Source organism: Cucurbita pepo, chromosome LG07 (assembly GCF_002806865.2).
Source record: "Cucurbita pepo subsp. pepo cultivar mu-cu-16 chromosome LG07, ASM280686v2, whole genome shotgun sequence".
NCBI classification, from domain to species: Eukaryota; Viridiplantae; Streptophyta; class Magnoliopsida; order Cucurbitales; family Cucurbitaceae; genus Cucurbita; species Cucurbita pepo.
In genome coordinates, this window is record NC_036644.1 from 5,839,832 (window position 1) to 5,858,292 (window position 18,461).

Sequence of the window (18,461 nt, forward strand, 5' to 3'; positions counted from 1 at the left end):
TATTTTATTGTTATTAATTGATTTTTATTTTTATTTTTTAATATTAATTTTTGTAATTCTACTTCTTCCTATAATTCCTTTTGTTTTATTATTTATTTTTAAGAAAACCAAGCTAATTTTTTTTTTATATTATTATCTAGAGTTCTGGAAGTTGAAAAGTTTACAAGAAAATAATTGTAAATTTCAAGAGCAAAAATCAATGGTTAATGTATAGGGCCAAATTTATTCTCTTTTGATCCAAACTTTTGACCAATTTAGATGGAAAAAAAAAAAAAAAAAAAAAAAAAAAAAAAAAAAAAAAAAAAAAAAANCTTTCTATACCAAAAATATTCTCTTAAACGAAGGTATTCGTGCTTGGATGGCGGCTCAAGATCAGCCTCATGAAAACCTTATATTCCCTGAGGAGGTTCTACCCCGTGGAAACGCTCTTTAATGGAACTTTAGCTTTAGCTGGTCGTGACCAAGAAACCACCGGTTTCGCTTGGTGGGCTGGGAATGCCCGACTTATCAATTTATCCGGTAAACTACTGGGGGCTCATGTAGCCCATGCCGGATTAATCGTATTCTAGGCCTGAGCAATGAACCTATTCGAAGTGGCTCATTTCGTACTTGAGAAATTCGTGTATGAACAAGGATTAATTTTACTTCCCCACCTAGCTACTCTAGGTTGGGGCGTAGGTCTTGGTGGGGAAGTTATAGACACCTTTCCGTACTGTGTCCCCACCTAGCTACTCTAGGTTGGGGCGTAGGTCTTGGTGGGGAAGTTATAGACACCTTTCCGTACTGTGTCTGGAGTACTTCACTTAATTTCCTCCGTAGTATTGGGTTTTGGCGGTATTCATCATAAACTTCTGGGACCCGAGACCCTTGAAATCGAGCATTTTGAAGATTTAGTGTAGACCAAGTTCCACATTTCAAAACTATACCTAATAAATTGATATCGAAACACAAAACAATACTAATTTCACCTAAATTCTACATTTTAGACGTAAGAGAACTTTCGCATTTTGTTTTAGCTCGAGACATAAACACCTTAGATCCACTAAAAAATAATTAGCTAAATCTAAAATTCTGAACCCACCCATTTTTCAAGAACACCCATTTTTCAAGAACACTCAATCTAAGAATCTTTGCCTTTAAATAAGAAAGAGTCAGAAAAATTCGTGAAAAGAGTTCGAAAAAATAACATAAGCAATAAGCGATAAGGTAAATTTTATAGGAAGAGTTGTAACAACAACAAAACCAAAAAAAAGATCTTGAAAAAGATTCCGCGGAAGCAGATGTGAAAAAACGTAGAAAGAAAAAAAAATCCAAGAAAAACATGGAAGCCCTGTTTGATTCCTTCGTAAACAACTANTAAGCATGAGATATGATTCAATTTTTTGAACTAATAAAGTTCAGAAGTTCTTATAAGTAGAGTCAAATTAAAGACTAGGGGTGGCAATAATATTCACAGTTTTCCACACTTGAAGGTTAAATATTTACACAGAGAGAGAGAGAGAGAGAGAGAGAGAGAGAGAGAGAGAGAGAGAGAGAGAGAGATGGGTATAAAGTGAGGGGGTTAAAAAGCTCATCCACCATCATTTGTACAAAATGAAAAATAAATAAAAAAGTTCACCTCCCAACAATTGTTCTTCAATGTTATTGATATCTACATTTGGGATCTTCCATCATGTCAGTCGCTTGTTTGCAGGGAGATCAGGAAGCTGTTGAATGAATAGCAGTATCCGGTAACATCGCTACAGTTACCATAAAATATTCACATCCGACGGGAAGACTGTACGGGTTCAAAGATAAACCTGAATTCAAGGTCAACCTATCAGTCCCCGAGTCGGAGATCGCACAATCAGTTTGATCCACCCTACGCCGAGGAGGAGGAGGCGATGGTTTCACGATCTGGCGTTCAATGTGGACAACCTGCCCAACAATGTAGTTAGGCCGGGTAAGGAGATTGTCTGCAAATAAAGCCACAGATTCAGCAGACAGGTAGTAGTTGGCGCAGTTCCGATTGATTGCCTCGTAATGTCCAGCTGCATTCCGAACAAACGCAGCAATCTCGTGGACTTTCATGCGACCAAACGAAATCTTTTCCTTGTTTGCCTGTTTCAAAGCTCAAATCGAGGTTACATAAGACCCGACAATCATGAACCAAGGACATATTCGAACAGTGTAGGTAGGTGGATCATACAAACAATTCTAGAAACCTATAAACTTTTCTAGGAGTATTTAGGGAGCTAATATCGGAGGTTTACCTGCTTCTCAAGTTGATGCTTTGAGTACAAAGTTTTAACAAGCTCTTTCTTTTCTTCTAGTTCTTTGACAAGTTGTTCGTTCGCAGCTTCAAGCTTCGGGTATTTTTCAAGCAGTTCTTCACGTTCTTTGACCAAAATTCCGACCCTCTCTGCTATAGCCCAGATGCATTGGCGGAATTCATTGGTGCCATCGTTTTCATTGTCGCTAACAGAACTAAAAGAATTACAGGTTAGTTTTCATTAATGAAATCAATAACTGATAAAACATTGCATAAAATGGATACTTGCACAAGAAAATCTCTAGAATCCAGAATTAAAGCTGGATGGAAAATAGAAAAAAGTTACATTTACAAGTCCAGCCATCTCTCTATAGTTCTTTTCCTAGATCATAGAAGAACTAATCTCGTAACTAAGAGGATTCTTAAGGAATTTATATGAGGAAAACGGTTTATAAGGGTGTGGAAACCTCTCCCTAGCAGACACGTTTTAAAACCTTGAGGGGAAGCCCGAAAGGAAAAGCATAAAGAAAGACAATATCTACTAGTGGTGGACTTGGACGGTTACAAATGGTATCAGAGCCAGATACCAAGCGGTGTGCCAGCGAGGAACGCTGGCCCCCAAGGGGGGGATTGTGAGATCCCACATCGGTTAGGGAGGAGAACGAAACATTCTTTATAAGAGTGTGGAAACCTCTCCCTAGCAGACACGTTTTAAAACATTGAGGGAAGCCCGAAAGGGAAAACCTAAAGAGAACAATATTTGCTAGCGGTGGACTTGGGCATGCGGTGGACTTGGGCATGTAATACATTATATAAATAACTGACAATATGGCTAGAAGTCATTCAAACATCAGGAAACTACCTTCAAAGTTCCGTATGATAGTTTATCCATTTAATAGCAAAAGTAAAATTAATAGTGCCCATAAAGGACGAAGAAAGCAAATATGTTTGATCAGGTTCATCATCCAAGAACCTAAACTATAGTACTAGTGCATTTAAACATATAAGAAATATATAAAGAAAAAAACTGAAACAGCAGAAATTCATTCATTGGCAGATAACAACAGAACACAAGACAAGAAACAAGGTTGCATTTGATCCTCTCTTTTTAATGTGGGTAAAGGGGAATGGTTTGGAAATCAGCAACTGTGCAAAAAATGCAAGTAACTTACTTGGCTAAAGATTGTGCTAAAGTGCGTAAGGAATGAGCAAAAGCAGCCACTCCACTTGGAGCAAAAACATAAGTTTTTAGTCTTTCAACATGACCCCGCATTTTCACAGCTGATGCACGAAGTGCATTATACTCTGAAGCCCTCCGGGAAGCTGCACAAAGATGAGTTTGAGCCTCCTCCCTCGCTTCATGCAGACAATTCTCCAAGTGGGCACAATTCATCTGCAAGGATGGATAAAGAATAATTTACGACGACATAAGAACCCGAAAGGAAAATCTGCATTTGACTGGAAAAAGAGTCGTTGACCATGACAATGAAAACTAAGATAGGAAAAAATTAAAAAATAAATAAATAAACCACTTTTTCAACAGGTAAATATGATTTAATTTTCTTTTTAACAACAAACTTTTGATTGATAGATGAAAGGAATATCAAAGTTCAAGGATACAAACTCTCATAGGGAGTGAGAAAGAAAAAAAAGAAACGATAACAGTACAACCAACCAAAGAGAGCAAAACAAGCACTCCAAACCAAAGAAACAACCAAACAAAACTAAGGTACCAACCACTGATTCCTGAAGAAAACAAACAATAGAAAAAACAGAACCAAGAAAAAACAGAACATTTGAAGATAAGTATCACAAGCACAGCTATCACACTCGTTTGGTCATTTAAAGGGAGAGAAATCAAATAGCATTGGAAGATAAATCGGAATCATTTGAACTCTTTTGCAACAATGTACAGTACAATACACTTAAAAGGACTTTCAATGTACTTTATCATCATCAACGAAAAGCCTAGAGGAAAAATCTTCCCATTGAGATCTTTGCCAAGGTGATCCACTCTCACCTCTCCTTTTCATTATTGCCATGGATTGTTTGAGCAGAGAATATTATCTATTAGGGACGACAAAGGGTTTCAAAGAAGGTAAAGGGCCTCTTGGTTTATCTATTATGCATCTATAATACGAGGATGATACAGTTTTATTTTCCTCCCAAAAGGATCTGCATCTTGGTAATCTGTTTCATACCATCAGAACTTTTGAGGAAGAATCTGGGCTTAATATACACTGCCATAAATTAGATTTTAGGGGTAAATCTTCAACCCGTCAACTGGGAGGAATTGGCTCCTTGTCACAGGAAAGGGGAGGAATAAGTGGGTTGAAACCTAAGACAGAAGAAACTGGTCTTTGGAACAGAACAATTTAACTTGTGAGAAGGATGGTTACCAGAGGAAATATGATAGCTGTCGTAGCTTGGAGTAGGATTGTGAAACTTCGATGTAGGTGATGTTGGATTGAAATGTTAGTTGGGCGGTTGGTTGTAATCTAGTCATTAAGGCTACTTATTTGGAGTAGCGTTAGTTATTTGAAACATGCCATTATAGGATCTGAGTAAGCGAATTGTACGGTTAGGCTATCAACTAATATAAATACTAATTATCGTTTGTACTTTTGGATTACTTGATGAATAAGATTAACTCATGTTTTGGTTTACACCAAATTTATATTCCTTATTTCGGGATCGCCTGCCATAAACGTTATGAAGAAGGAGTCACAGGCACAGTTCCAGAAAATAAAGCACACGGACAAAAGGTAATCATGAAGTTCACTTAATTCCTCATTTTCCTGTAGGAGGAGAAAACTAGTCAGCTGGACACTTTCACTACGAAAAGGAAAGTTAAAAGGGTATCCTCCAGACACAACCATGCTACTGCTGAAAAACTTCACTGGACACATGTATAAAAGAAATAGAATAGTTACAACCAAACGTCAGTCAAATGCCTAATTTTTCCCTAGAAGTTCTCTTGTTTATTTTCAATTAGGGTGCATTGACAAGCTTTTCAAGCCGAAAGCTATACGGTTAATTCCCATTGGTAAGCCACCACAAACAACTGGACCATTGCTTCCCTTCCCCAATCTGGTTCGAGAAAACCCATGAAATAGCCAACATTTCTAATAGCTGTTTCCAGCAGCTACTTAAAAAAATGCAATGAAGGAAGAGATAGTTCCAATTTCGTAGATATTTCATCAAGAACCATCACTAGTTCATGAAGAACACATCCTTGTAAGCCACCCAAAACTTTTAGTCAGTCTTACTATGAAAGATTTAGTGCCAAATCAAATGAGCTCTCTCAAAATCTCAAACTGGAATTGAACTGATCTAATAATTTGCGGATCTTAAGAGAGGCACTAGCAAGGGTCTTTTCTCGAGTGCCATGCCAGGTAAGAGTGGAGATGATACAGGAACTTATACGGAAACCGCTTAACTGAAATTATCACACCTTGACGACAACTAATGCACATTTTGGCACCTTCCCTCAGTTAGCAATAGTAATTAAACAGAACTCGCTAGCATCTATCCACACTCCAAGGAAAGAGAGTGGAGTAAAACAAATAACCATTATCATCAAAAGTTATACCTAGACTCAAAAGATAACTTCTAACAAATTTCCCCAAGGAGCTAGATTTTGGTCACAAAACATTGACAACCAGTATAATACTGCTAATTTAATATGCTTTAAAAAAATCCATAGTATAAATTAGTAAAGTGATCGAACAAATCTGGTTCAAACCTCAAAGTTATCATTTATCAAACCTCCATCTGTGACCATTTATGTTCACGTAAATCAAGGCTCAATCCTAACAAGACAAGAAGGCTAGAGGAACCAAGCATATAAAGGTGAGAAACATACGAGAGAAAGCTATAAGACAAAGAAAAGGTAAAAAATAGAACTCAAGCTTGTCAAAGCATTGGTCGTTAGTTAAAAACGACATTCCAAGGGAGAGAAACCTTTAACAGATGAAAATAGAAGGAACAATAAAATTAGTACCTGAGATTCATCAAGCAGCTTCCTACTAGCTTCCAACTCTATCTTCAGTGAGGAAACCTCCTCCATAGCATCTTTAAGTTTTGTCTCAGTTTCATTCAACAGATTGGTCTTGTCCGCAAGTGCATCTTGCAACTCCAGCAGAAGGCCATTCTGAAGATTAGATTCCAAATTGGGATCTTCTACTGTTTCACACGGTAAAACATTCAGAGACCGAGGCATGCTCTCAGCAGTGGAACTGTTTGTCAGAGATATTCCCATCTGTCCTCCTACTTTATCTCTCACATATTTATCATTGTCTTGAAATTCTTCACGATTTGGCTCCATCATTGAGGAATCCAAATGAGGGTTCTGATCGCCACGGGAATCCATCATATTTTCATCAACTGCTTCTCGAGCTCTACCAGGCTGTCCAGCAAAAAGCCCCAGCTTTACATCCAGTGAATTAGAGATGCAAGAAACCTCATCCATTGGCTCTGTAGTAGATATACAAGGTGCAGGGGATTCTAGACAGCCAATAACTCGTGGCTTGCAATCATCACTCTTTTCAGCCAAAACTGAAAAATCAGACACATCATTATTTGAGAGATTTTGCCCCCGCAAATACTGATCTGACAGCCTTTGTTCCAATTCTTTAATGCGTCTTTCATATGATTCACACTGCATCTGCTTAGTTTTAAGCATTAATTGAAGTTGTTTTCCATATTCATCTTTAAGACGCAAGGCTTCAGCTGTTTTCTCAGCAGAATTCTTTAAGATACTGTCTAGTTTGCTGTCGTCATTTAAATCACATTCAGGAGAGAATGAACAGATAAAGGCTAAAGCAGAAGCAAGATCAGCTTTCAATTTTGCATTTTCAACTTCCATCTTGCTGGTTCCAGAAATCTCTACTAACTCAGAACCTTCGGCAAGCTCCCCAGAGACGTAACTCTCAAAGGTGCCCTTCGAAATTTCTTCAGCCTCAACAGAACTCAAAGCTCCAACTGACTTCGTAAAGGAATCCTTAGGGCCTCCTTGCTTCTCACTTTTCGAATGGAATCCTAACAAGTACTCAGGAGCATAATGGTCAAGGTCTGAAATATCAACGTTAATTAAACGGTCATCATAAGGAGTTATATGAACATCACACGGGTTAGGCATATCATTTAATCCCATGGATTCTATTACATCTCTTGGAAAGTATCCACTATGCTCTGTCAGAAACATTTCACGTCTTCTGACCTCATCCTCCCTCTTTCTTGCAAGCCTTTCAGCCATTTGACCAGCCATACCCATGTAAAGCTTCATGCAGGCTTTCCTTCTCACAACTTCAGAAAGACAAGCTCTATAGGCTGGACCGATCCCTCGCACCAACTTTAAGTCCATAAATAGGTCCTCCTGACGCCCCATTGCCTCTTTAAAAACAGGAAACTGTAGTTTGACATCCTTGATGATGTAAGAGTTATAAGCAATCTTTTGCATGTAATGGTGCAAGAAGTTGTTCATTTGAATCTTTTTATCCTTACAGACATCAAGCAGTTTGGAAACTGCACGATCACAAGCTTGCATTCTTGGCAGATGATTCTTGTCATGAACATCATACATAGGACCTAGGGCCGAAACCGCATCATGAGGGCGAAGTGAGGAAGATAACTGACAAGATAGGCAATCATCCACCAGTTTCTTAACAGTATCAACATCTTTGCTGCGTAATTATGCACAAATAAAATTTTAGAGTCATTGTAAATACACTTCGACAATTAATAACTACTATAATAGACATGTAAACATGCTTGAGTTATGGCATAAGTAAACAGAAGCTAACCTCAAGGATTGCATTATACTCTTCTGTTCATTGATATACCGCTGATGCTCCTTAATATTCAGTTCCAAATTCTTGATAGAGAAAGAAGCCCTGCTGGAAAATAAATCTTCAACTTTTCGCTTAACCTCGTTAAACATTGCCTTGAATTGAAAAACTTTGTTCTCAAACTGGCTGTGCGAACTGCTGCAATTTTCTGCTGACTTCCGCAAACTATCCTCCTTAACAAAATCCAATAAGCACTTGCGGTTCGCTGTTTGTAAGGTAGGATGAAGCTTAACAGACCGCAATTTCTCAATGTCTCTACCCAAATTAACCAACAGATCAGTATGAACCCGATGCTGCTGCGAATAACGCCTCATGAAATCTGTGTAGTTCTGATTAATCATTTTGAAGTATTGATCCAAATTACCCTTTGCAACCTCTAAAGCTCTCTCTTGAACCTTCTGCTCTCTTAAAAGCCTCTCACAGTAATCAAACTTCATCACCGTACTACTATATATTGTATGAGCCTTGTGGTAATGGTAACGAAACTCCCTCTCATAAGAAGGCAAAGCCTTCAAAGCAGGGTCCGAGGCATCATCTAAAGGATGGGAATCTTGTGAAGTTGAAGGTGATGGTGGTTCTGCAATATCAAGGATATCAATCTGCTCCGGTGGAGGTGGCGGTGCATTGCTTTGAAGCCTGGATCGATCAAACAAGAAAACTTCCCGATCATCTGCTGGAAGCTTGTAAACGGAAAGGGGTCGCTGAGATTCCAGTCTAACATCCAATGAGAGAATAAACTGATCATTGCAGTTAATCCCCGTGACCGATTCAATCAAGCGCATCACATCCTCAACCAGCATACCCTCATAACAATCAAGCTGAAAGGAGTGTCCATTTTCAGAAACATGAACCAGCAATTTGCCGCTGTTTGCACCAGCATCTGTCACGCTTGAGCTCATCTTATCCACAATGAAGAATCTCAACCACAGGTTCCCACGGCCAAATTAAACCCTTCTTTCACACAAAAGAGGTATCAAACCCAAACGTGAAGAACCTATCCGTCGTCAATTCGGCCGTTCTTCCTTCCAGATTACGTTCCGCCCTTTCTGCTAGACTTCAGAAGTTCATCATTTAAACCTTAACCCTCAACTTAGATCCGAAATCTCAAATCACTACTTCACTGCTAAAGTAGCTTGATCTAAAATCCCTAAAAAACTAATATCATTTACGAAGTTTATCGACCTTCAATACTACTCGATTCTAACCCTAACCACAACCTTCAATCGATGACCCCAATCCCCAGCAACAAACCAAGAAGAACTAGCAAAATCGGCTCGATTCGAAAGTCCCACCCGGTCCCAGTAAGACCCTACTAATCGCCGACCTAGCCAAAACAAAATCCAACCCGAAAACCAGAAATTTCGCCGAAGATATCTTGATATCCGTCCACTTTACAAACTTCCTCAGATGAACACGAAAACAGGAACGAATCAAAACCAAAAGCCTAAACTCTAGGGTTGACGAAAATGACCAACAACAGAAGAAGATAAAGATAATCCGAAGCGATAACGTAGAAAGAGGTAAGTACAAGAATTTTGATTCTCAGCACAAGAAAACTTCTACGAAACCTTGTAGCAATATCATACTTGTGAAAAATTACACAAATGTGTAGATAAAATCAACGTTTATGTGTGTGTGTTTGTGTTCGATAATCATCAACGAATTTGCTTATGGTTCTCTCTCTTTCGCTGTCGCTTTGAATATTAAAAAAGCATGAAGGAAGCTTCCATGGCGGCCACCACCGTCTAACAGAACAGCTTCTTCTTCGTCTTCTTGTTCCTCTCTCTCTCTGTCTATCTTCAAAGTCTCGCCGTACGAAACTTGAATGAAGCAAAATAAGGAAAGCAGGATGGCCTTGTCGCAAACACTCTTAATTATTACATAAATTAAATGCGATAATTTTATTTTAATAAGATACAGAATAACTAAATAAAGTAATCCATAAATTACAAATTACCCATTTTGTCCCATTTATTAAAATAAAAATAAATAAATAAATAACTTCTTTTTGTCAGACGAACACAACTCTCCACAATAATATGATATTGTCCACTTTGAGCATAAGCTCTTATGTCTATGCCTTGGGTTTTCCCACGACTCTCTACAATGATATGATATTATCTACTTTGAGCATACGCTCTTAGGGCTTTGCTTTGAGTTTCCCCCACAACTTTGCACAATGATATGATATTGTCCACTTTGAGCATAAGCTCTTATGTCTATGCATTGGGTTTTCTCACGACTCTCTGCAGTGATATGATATTGTCCACTTTGAGCATAAGCTCTTATGTCTATGCATTGGTTTTTCCCACGACTCTCTACAATGATATGATATTGTTCACTTTGAGCATAAGCTCTTATATCTATGCTTTGGGTTTTTCCACGACTTTCTACAATGATATGATATTGTCCACTTTGAGCATAAGCTCTCAGGGCTTTGCTTTGGGTTTCCCCACGACTCTCCACAATAATATGATATTGTCCACTTTGAGTATAAGCTCTCATGGCTTTGCTTTGAGTTTCTCCATGATTCTCTACAATGATATGATATTGTCTACTTTGAACATACGCTCTCATTACTTAGTTTTGGGTTTCTCCAAAAAAAGTCTCATACCAATAGAGAGAATATTTTTTTATTATAAGCATATGGTCATGGTCGGACACTTTCACCTATTTCAACCAAATTTGAGAATTTTTTTTCTCTATTTTTGTTTTTAATTTTATTTTATTTCTAAATATAAAAAAAATTATAAAATAATATATATATAAAAAAAGGTAGGTTCAAAGAATTTAAATTTTAATATTACATTATTAACTATCTATTTATAATAGAAAGAGGATAAGGTGAAAAAACTCCTCGGTTCTCTGTTCCTCACCCTATTTGTGATGAATCTTTTCGAGATCAACCCAAATTAAATAAACATTTCTAGAACGTTTTTGGTGTAGAAATCCTTTGAAATGTTCGATGAAAAACCAAATGTGGTGATGACATAGCAGTGATTAAGGTTTTTGTTTATAATATATTTAAAAGAACAGTCCAACATTTTAATATATTTTCTACTTTAAATATAGTTTTGAATATTATAAAAATTGATGAATATTTTTTATAATTTAATTTAATTTAATTTAATAAAACATTTAAAATTATGAAGAATATATTGTAGCTAAATAAACCTTAAATGTTCCCGTAAAAAAAATTGTTTATTTTTGCGTAAATTCTATTTTCTCCCGATTTTTCTCCACTTTTTGTTTTTATTTTTATTTTTAATTCTAAATATAAAAGATTATAAAATATAATAAGTAATAAAAAAATATATATAATTATATGTCTAACGAACATAATTTTAAATTTTTAAATTTTAATATTACAAAATAGATATCAATAACTTATTTATAATAATAATAATAAATGTATAAATATAAAAATGAATAAATGAATAATTAGGGTGGGCAGAAATGAGAGAATGAATTCGAATGATGAAAGCAAGCAAATTTGGAGCTAGATAGAACTTTGGCTAAGACCAACCAAGTAAGTGGTCTTACTGTTGGCTCGGCCGGAAGACTTGACTTATGTATGACGACATGTGCCTAATGTCCCTACATGTGTCATTTATGCTTTATATTATATGATGATGTTATATGATCATGTGACGATGTTATATGATGGCGTGATGTTGTTATATGATGATATGAGATGATGACATGATGATAATAATGCATGATAACATGATGATTTTAGATGCATGATGATCATATGACTTAATATGATGTTATTTCATATTAAGATAATGTGTGAATGATGTATAGAGTTGTGTCATATGAATGATTTAAAGGAAAAAAAACTATAGGGACCTCATGCGTATTGGGTGTTTATATACATCGGGTTACTTCCCTATTTATGATTATAAGTACAGATGTGTACAATATGATGATGATGATCATCATCATGTCTAGGATGATACACGAGGGTTTGCTGACCTCCGGACGTCGCTACAGACAACTAGCTCGACTAGATGGGTCTAGGGGTGTAAACTGCCTGGGGATCCACGATCGCATATGTGGGTCGTGTGTAGTACGTGTGTAGGGAAGTACTACACATCCAATTTTGTCCGGACTGGAGGGGCCCCTACGAACTTAAAAGTTAAGTGTATTTTACTTGAAGTGATTTTATGTTGGGCGACTTCATAAAAAATACATGTGAGTGAAGACAAACTATGCTGAAAAGACTCGTGTTGGTCTACGGGAATTGGCACACTTGTGTTGAATACAGATAAGAATCCTGGACACGGGACGTTACGCAGAATGAAATACATAAAAATTTTATAAACCACATGATAAAAAATTATCCTATCGTCGTCTCTGTCACCGTTGTCGGTTCTTATTTTAATACTTATTCTTGTTCGTTGTCCCGACTCGAAAAGACAGCAAAAATTTCCACAAGTTGTGGCAGCTGCCATGGCTGCTTGGCTGTTTGTTCTCCTTTTGGCTCATGCTTCCATGTGAATGGAAGTACATTGATAGCAACTTTTTTTTCTTGATAGGGATTTATTTTGGCTGCCTTTAGAGCTGAGTTGTCTAATATTAAAAAAAATATATTATAATAATTACTTATAGAATATATCTTGTGATGTCTCGTATTGGTTGGGGATGAGAACAAAACACCATTTACAAAGGTGTGGAAACCTTCCCCTAGCAGACGCGTTGGAAGCCCAAAAGGAAAAGTCTAAAGAGAACAATATCTATTAGCGGTAGATTTGGGTCGTTACAAATAGTATCAGAGTTAGAAATCGGGGTATGTGTCAGCGAGTAGGTTGTTCTCCAAAGGAATAGACATGTGACGGAATGCCAGTAAAGATGCTGGCCCCAAAGGAGAGTTGGATTTGGCGGATTTAGCGGGAGTCCCACGTCAATTGGAGAAAGAAAAGAGTGTCAGCGAGTACGTCAGCAGCAAATGGAGCAGATTGTGATGTCTGCTTTTACATATCTTATTCAAATGGTTCTGAATATTTTATGGCGGAATTAGTCAAATTCAGCTTCAAACTTCAATTTTTTTTTTTTTTTTTTTAAAAACTTGTCATGTTTTTTATGTTTTTTTTTAAAGATTGTTTTTTAAAAAAATTATAAAAAATTCTAGATAATGAAATTAATAAAATTGGTTCTTGAACTAAAATTTCAATTAAACAAATCTTTTGATTATATTCTCTGAACAACTAAATAAAAAATATATATTTTTTAAGTTTATAAAAAATGGAAACAAATCGTTAAAAAAAATAAATAATCCATTTGAAAATTATTTAAATAAGCTCAAACCATAGTAAGTGACGTGGAAGGTAGACGCGCATACACGTGTACGGTATTTTATCGACGTCACACACGTGGATCAATATGGCCCCTTTAAATATTCACATGGGAGCATGTTTAACGGTTTGATTTTCTTTTAAAAATACCAAAGCTAAATTAATAAATAAATAAATAATATATATATATATATATATATATNTTTTTTTTTTTTTTTTTTTTTTTTTTTTTTTTGTCTAAAAGATACCTTAAAATTTTAAATTTATTTTTTTTGTAATAATTTTCAACTTAAAAAAAAAGCGCAAAAAAACTTTTGAATTTTAATTTTTTTTAAAGAATTTCTAAAATACTATTAGACTCTTTCAAAACTTCAAAATTTTTTTAAAAAAATATTCAAAAATATCTTTTATATTAATTCCACATTAAAAAAATTAAATTTATATTGACAATAATATTTTTTAACTTTTTTTTTTAATAAAAAAGTAAATGGGTTAATGCTATTTTTAAATTTTGTGAATATTTTTTAAACTAGAGTAAGTATATTTTGAATTTTGTTTAAAAAAGTTTGAGAGTATTATTTAAGCTTTTCAAAATTTAAAAATATTTAAAAAGTAAAAAAAAAAATAAAAAAAACTTATTATAAGGGATAGAAAAACCATTAATATTTGTTTTAAAAAATATTTCAAAAATATATTTTAACTTTAAAAAATTGTTTCAAATATGGGTTGAATATATTTATCGTTAGTATCACATTTAAAAAATACTCATAATTTTTTAAAACTAATATTAAAAAGTTAGAGATAATCTATAAGATGTCGATAGATAGTTTTCATATCTTGACCATAATAATTTTTTTAAATTTTTTTTAAAACGATAAAGAATATCATAGATATTTTTTAAATATAACATTAACCGCAAGAATATTGAAAATTTTTAAAATTGAAAAGTATTTGTGAAATTTATTTATTTTTAAATAAAGTACTAAAATTATTTTATTAATTTTTTTTTTTTTGGAAAGTTTAAATATATTATTATTTTTTAAATCAATTTGGGTATATTTAATTTAGTAAAAAAATGATGATGTGGGCCATAGACAAATAAGGGAATATTTCTCAAATATTTTAATTCTATTTTCTTTCATATTCTCTCATTTATTGGACAAATTGGAATTCTTTGGTTTCCAAGGTCAAAGAAACTTGGAGGAAAAGAAAAGAAAAGAAAATAATTAAATAATTAAATAATTAAATAAAAGCCTAAAAGGTAAAAACTATTTAATTATTGGCTCTCTAATTCCATATTGTTATTTATCAACTCGGTGTAATTAATATTAAAGTCTCTCTAAAAAATAAAAAATATATATTAATTAAATAATCGTGAATCCCCTATATATATATATATATTAATGGTAGATCTCTCGAGGTAAACGTTGAAGAACTGGTTCACACGGAGAAAATTATGGACGTAAGAAAAGTTGGAGACGTAAGAAAAGTTGGAGACGTGCCCGTTTGTAGGAGATAGGAAACGATCGATTAAATCTAGCTAAACCTGTTTGATTTATATTAGACTCGTTTTTTCTGTGTTTTTGTGGGGTTCAACTGTGCTGATCATTATGGGGGTTAATTTGGTAATTTTAGAGAATCTGAAGGAAGAAAGAAGTCGTAATTTGACTAGAATCAAACTCAATCAAAATAAGTAGCTACAGAGATCAACCCGTTTAAACACTGCTTAGAGGATAATCATGTTTATGATTTGTTACTTTATTTATGATTGATGTACGGTTGAAATATGGTTGCATATAGTCAATTTCGTTTATTGAAGTACATTAAATGATCGATGACGTGCAAGTAACTTCTTTGTATAAGATATTGATTTTAACTTGTACGATTGAGCCTGAAAGAGTATTGTATGCTATAACTAGACTAAACCATGGTTAAGTACGACCTAATTTGTATAAACCCTAAGAAGTATATGTATTGAAATGAATTGAAGTATGGAACATGGCTTACGTGAAGGGTTTAGGGTTTTTTTTGGTAGGCCAACTTTAGTACGGATTGCTAATTGTTATATTGCATCGTAGGGTCGTGTCCAAACTGTTATATCGTATTGTAGGTCGTGCCCTAACGATTATTGTATTGTAAGGTCGTCCTAATTTTTATTAGTGTCATTACGTTATTATGTGAGAATCATTTAGAGGATCTTATACTATTCTCTGGCAGTGAATTTGTTCTTAAGTACATGGGTCTGCATAATATCGAGACGGTAGGTAGGCACATGAGTCACTCCTACGGATTATGACTATATGAAGACTACTAAGAAGTCACTAACTAATTTCTAGTACTGAGCTGTCGGTAGATAAGGTCCATATATGCCCTAAAGTTGAGTCATTTCCTTTCGAGCTTTCCCTCAAGGCTTTAAAACGCGTATGCTAGGAAAAGATTTCCACACCCTTTGGGCATTTCTAGTAGTGAGTTGTCTATAGGTAAGGTCCATATATGTCCTAAAGTTGAGTTAAGGTTCGTATATGTCCTTGCCTTACCCATTTATACCGGTGATTGTAATTGTTAGCAAGGTATAGGAAATCATTCCCTTTCGAGCTTCCCCTCAAGGCTTTAAAATGTGTCTACTAGGGAAAGGTTTCCACACCCTTTGGGCTCAGCGTCCTGCTGGCACTCGTTCCTTTCTCCAATGGACATGGAACCTTTGCCAAATCCTCCCCCTTTTGGGGCCAGCGTCCTTACTGGCACACTGTCTCGTGTCTACCCCCTTCGGGGAACAACCTCCTCATTGGCACGTCGCCCGGTGTCTGGCTCTGATACCATTTGTAACGGCCCAAGCCCAAACCCACCGCTAGCAGATATTGTCTTCTTTGAGCTTTCCCTTTCGAGCTTCCCCTCAAGACTTTAAAACGCGTCTGCTAGGGAAAGGTTTCCACACCCTTATAAAGAGTGTTTCGTTCTCCTCCTCAATCAATGTGGGATTGTGGGATCTCACACCTTATATTGAGATAGGCTTAGAGGATCGATCATATTGAACCCAAATAATGAGACGAGCTTAGAGGAGCTATTTGACAGGACCTCAAATATCGTACTGAGCTCAAATGAGCTATATTTGACATGCACTAATGGTTGGGATAAGCTGAACAAAGTTAGATAACGTAAGACCAATCATTGCATAGGGCATATGACATCAATGATCGAGATAATCTCTAAGGAGCTAATTAATGAATATCCAATTATTATTAGGTCTTGAGAGATCAATGGTTTATATATAACGATGTGATACTGATTGAGTCATATGACACCGATGATTGAAATAAGTTTAAAGTAGCTAAATGATGTGAATCAAACCATTAAAGTTGACTGCACGACTTAAATAATAATGATAAGCTCGAAGGGGCAGGAAGATGGAAACCGATTCATTGAGTTAGGTTATAATACACCAATAATTTAAGGGTGCTCAGGGAATCTACACGATGTGGACCAAATCATTCGTAACGACCCTTGCCTGAAATTTGGAATCCATATTTAACACTTGATGACCCCGACATTTCTCTATATCACCCGTAGAATAGTTATACTTACTTTTCACGTTTAAGAGCAAAGACTATCCCTACAAACTTCCAAACAAATTATTTTAATTTTGGAATTTTTATAATTGAGTCACCGAAAAAGAAGAAACATTTTATTGGTAGTACAGGAACAGAGAGGTAAAAATAACACAATATTTGTAATTTATTTGATTATATAAATGATTATAAATAGAGAAATTTCACCATCATTAAGGTGCGTGGTTTTAGCCTATGTTCATGTGGTATCATAGCCTTTTCGGTTTAGTAACCCCGATCTTTTCTTCTCCATGGCTTTCGAATCTTCTTATCATCTTCTTCCTTTCAACACTCTAGATCACATGATCGCCATCAAATTTCTTCTTCCAATTATCTTCTTTGAAAAAACCAACTTCTCACAGTCAAGACATGTTGGACTATGTTGATGGAACTCGTTTCACCACCTCGCTTTGAACCAGAAACCTTCTCAATACTCAGCACCAAATATTTGGCATAGAAAGCAACTTATCAATGACGTTTTTGTCTCCAGCTCTCCTCTCTCATTGAGGAAGTCATTGTTGTCGTCGTTGGTTTCTCTACTACACGTGACGTTTGACTTGCGCTGAAGACTACGTTCAACCATCATTCGTAAACGAATCAGGGAAAATGTATGGGCGGGTAGTCTACTGTTCTAGCATGTAGATGCAACAAATAGGTAGTTACTGATCTAAATCGAGTAGGGTGTAAGAACATGTAATTTCTTGATTTAGCCTGAAAATGCGAAGCACCTCTAGGAATAATCTTCTGGATAGAACCTAGTAGGTAGACGTGTGTGGAGTAGGAATATCGTTCTTAGAGCAAAGAGCTCCTCCATACTTCATAGAATACTTAAGGCCTTTATAGGGCCATAGTGACCCAAGACACGTCTAGGGTAAGGTTGATGATGAACTTAGGTAAATGTAAAACACAGAGTTAATAGTACCTACAACCCTCGAGATATAAATTTAGAAGGGCGATAAAGTACTCCGATGATGAGGTATGTGTAGGGTTTAGGTATATAAGAACCTAAGAAAGGTAGTATAAACCTCGAGCCACAGTTTTGGCTAACTCTAAGAAAACTATACAGCTCATTTAAGTTGGATGAGATTAATGAGCCCAGTGGGTTCGAGAGTAATTGAACCAAATTAACCTTTATTGTTAATTTTAAAAATATTTTATTTTTATTTAATTTTATAATTATTTTTTCAACCCTTATTTCTTCCACAATTATTGAAAATAAAATTTCAAGTATTTGAAAAATAAAATTTTAATATATATATTAAAATTGAATTAAAAAAAAATATTAATTTACTATTTAAAAATAAATAAAATAATATTTTAGGTATTAACATTTTACTTTTATTAAAAATATTTTTTTTTGAATAAATTACTCAATAGGTTTGCCTAGAAGGAGCCATCCTTGAAAGAGTGCGTAATAGCTCACTGATTGAGCGCTCTTTCGTCGAAGATGAACGGGGCT

The 18,461-nt window shown here is 35.3% G+C and overlaps 1 protein-coding gene across 1 annotated transcript; it reads right to left on the reverse strand.

The window, feature by feature from the left end:
* Positions 1 to 1,377: 1,377 nt before the first annotated feature.
* Positions 1,378 to 9,956, reverse strand: LOC111798441 (autophagy-related protein 11). Its single transcript, XM_023681587.1, has 5 exons — positions 8,056 to 9,956; positions 6,255 to 7,935; positions 3,424 to 3,644; positions 2,253 to 2,466; positions 1,378 to 2,100 (listed from the first exon to the last, which is right to left on the reverse strand). Exons 1-5 carry the CDS (start codon positions 8,997 to 8,999, stop codon positions 1,699 to 1,701), a joined length of 3,462 nt encoding a protein of 1,153 aa, XP_023537355.1. The 5' UTR covers positions 9,000 to 9,956; the 3' UTR covers positions 1,378 to 1,698.
* Positions 9,957 to 18,461: the final 8,505 nt, after the last annotated feature.

What these genes read in the sequence shown, in the direction of transcription:
- LOC111798441 (XM_023681587.1), bottom strand. Translation starts at nt 8,999, where the DNA reads ATGAGCTCAAGCGTGACAGATGCTGGTGCAAACAGCGGCAAATTGCTG. An exon ending in AGTATAATGCAATCCTTGAG is followed by an intron (nt 7,936 to 8,055) that starts GTTAGCTTCTGT and finishes ATAATTACGCAG; the next exon opens with CAAAGATGTTGATACTGTTA. An exon ending in AGCTGCTTGATGAATCTCAG is followed by an intron (nt 3,645 to 6,254) that starts GTACTAATTTTA and finishes CCATCCTTGCAG; the next exon opens with ATGAATTGTGCCCACTTGGA.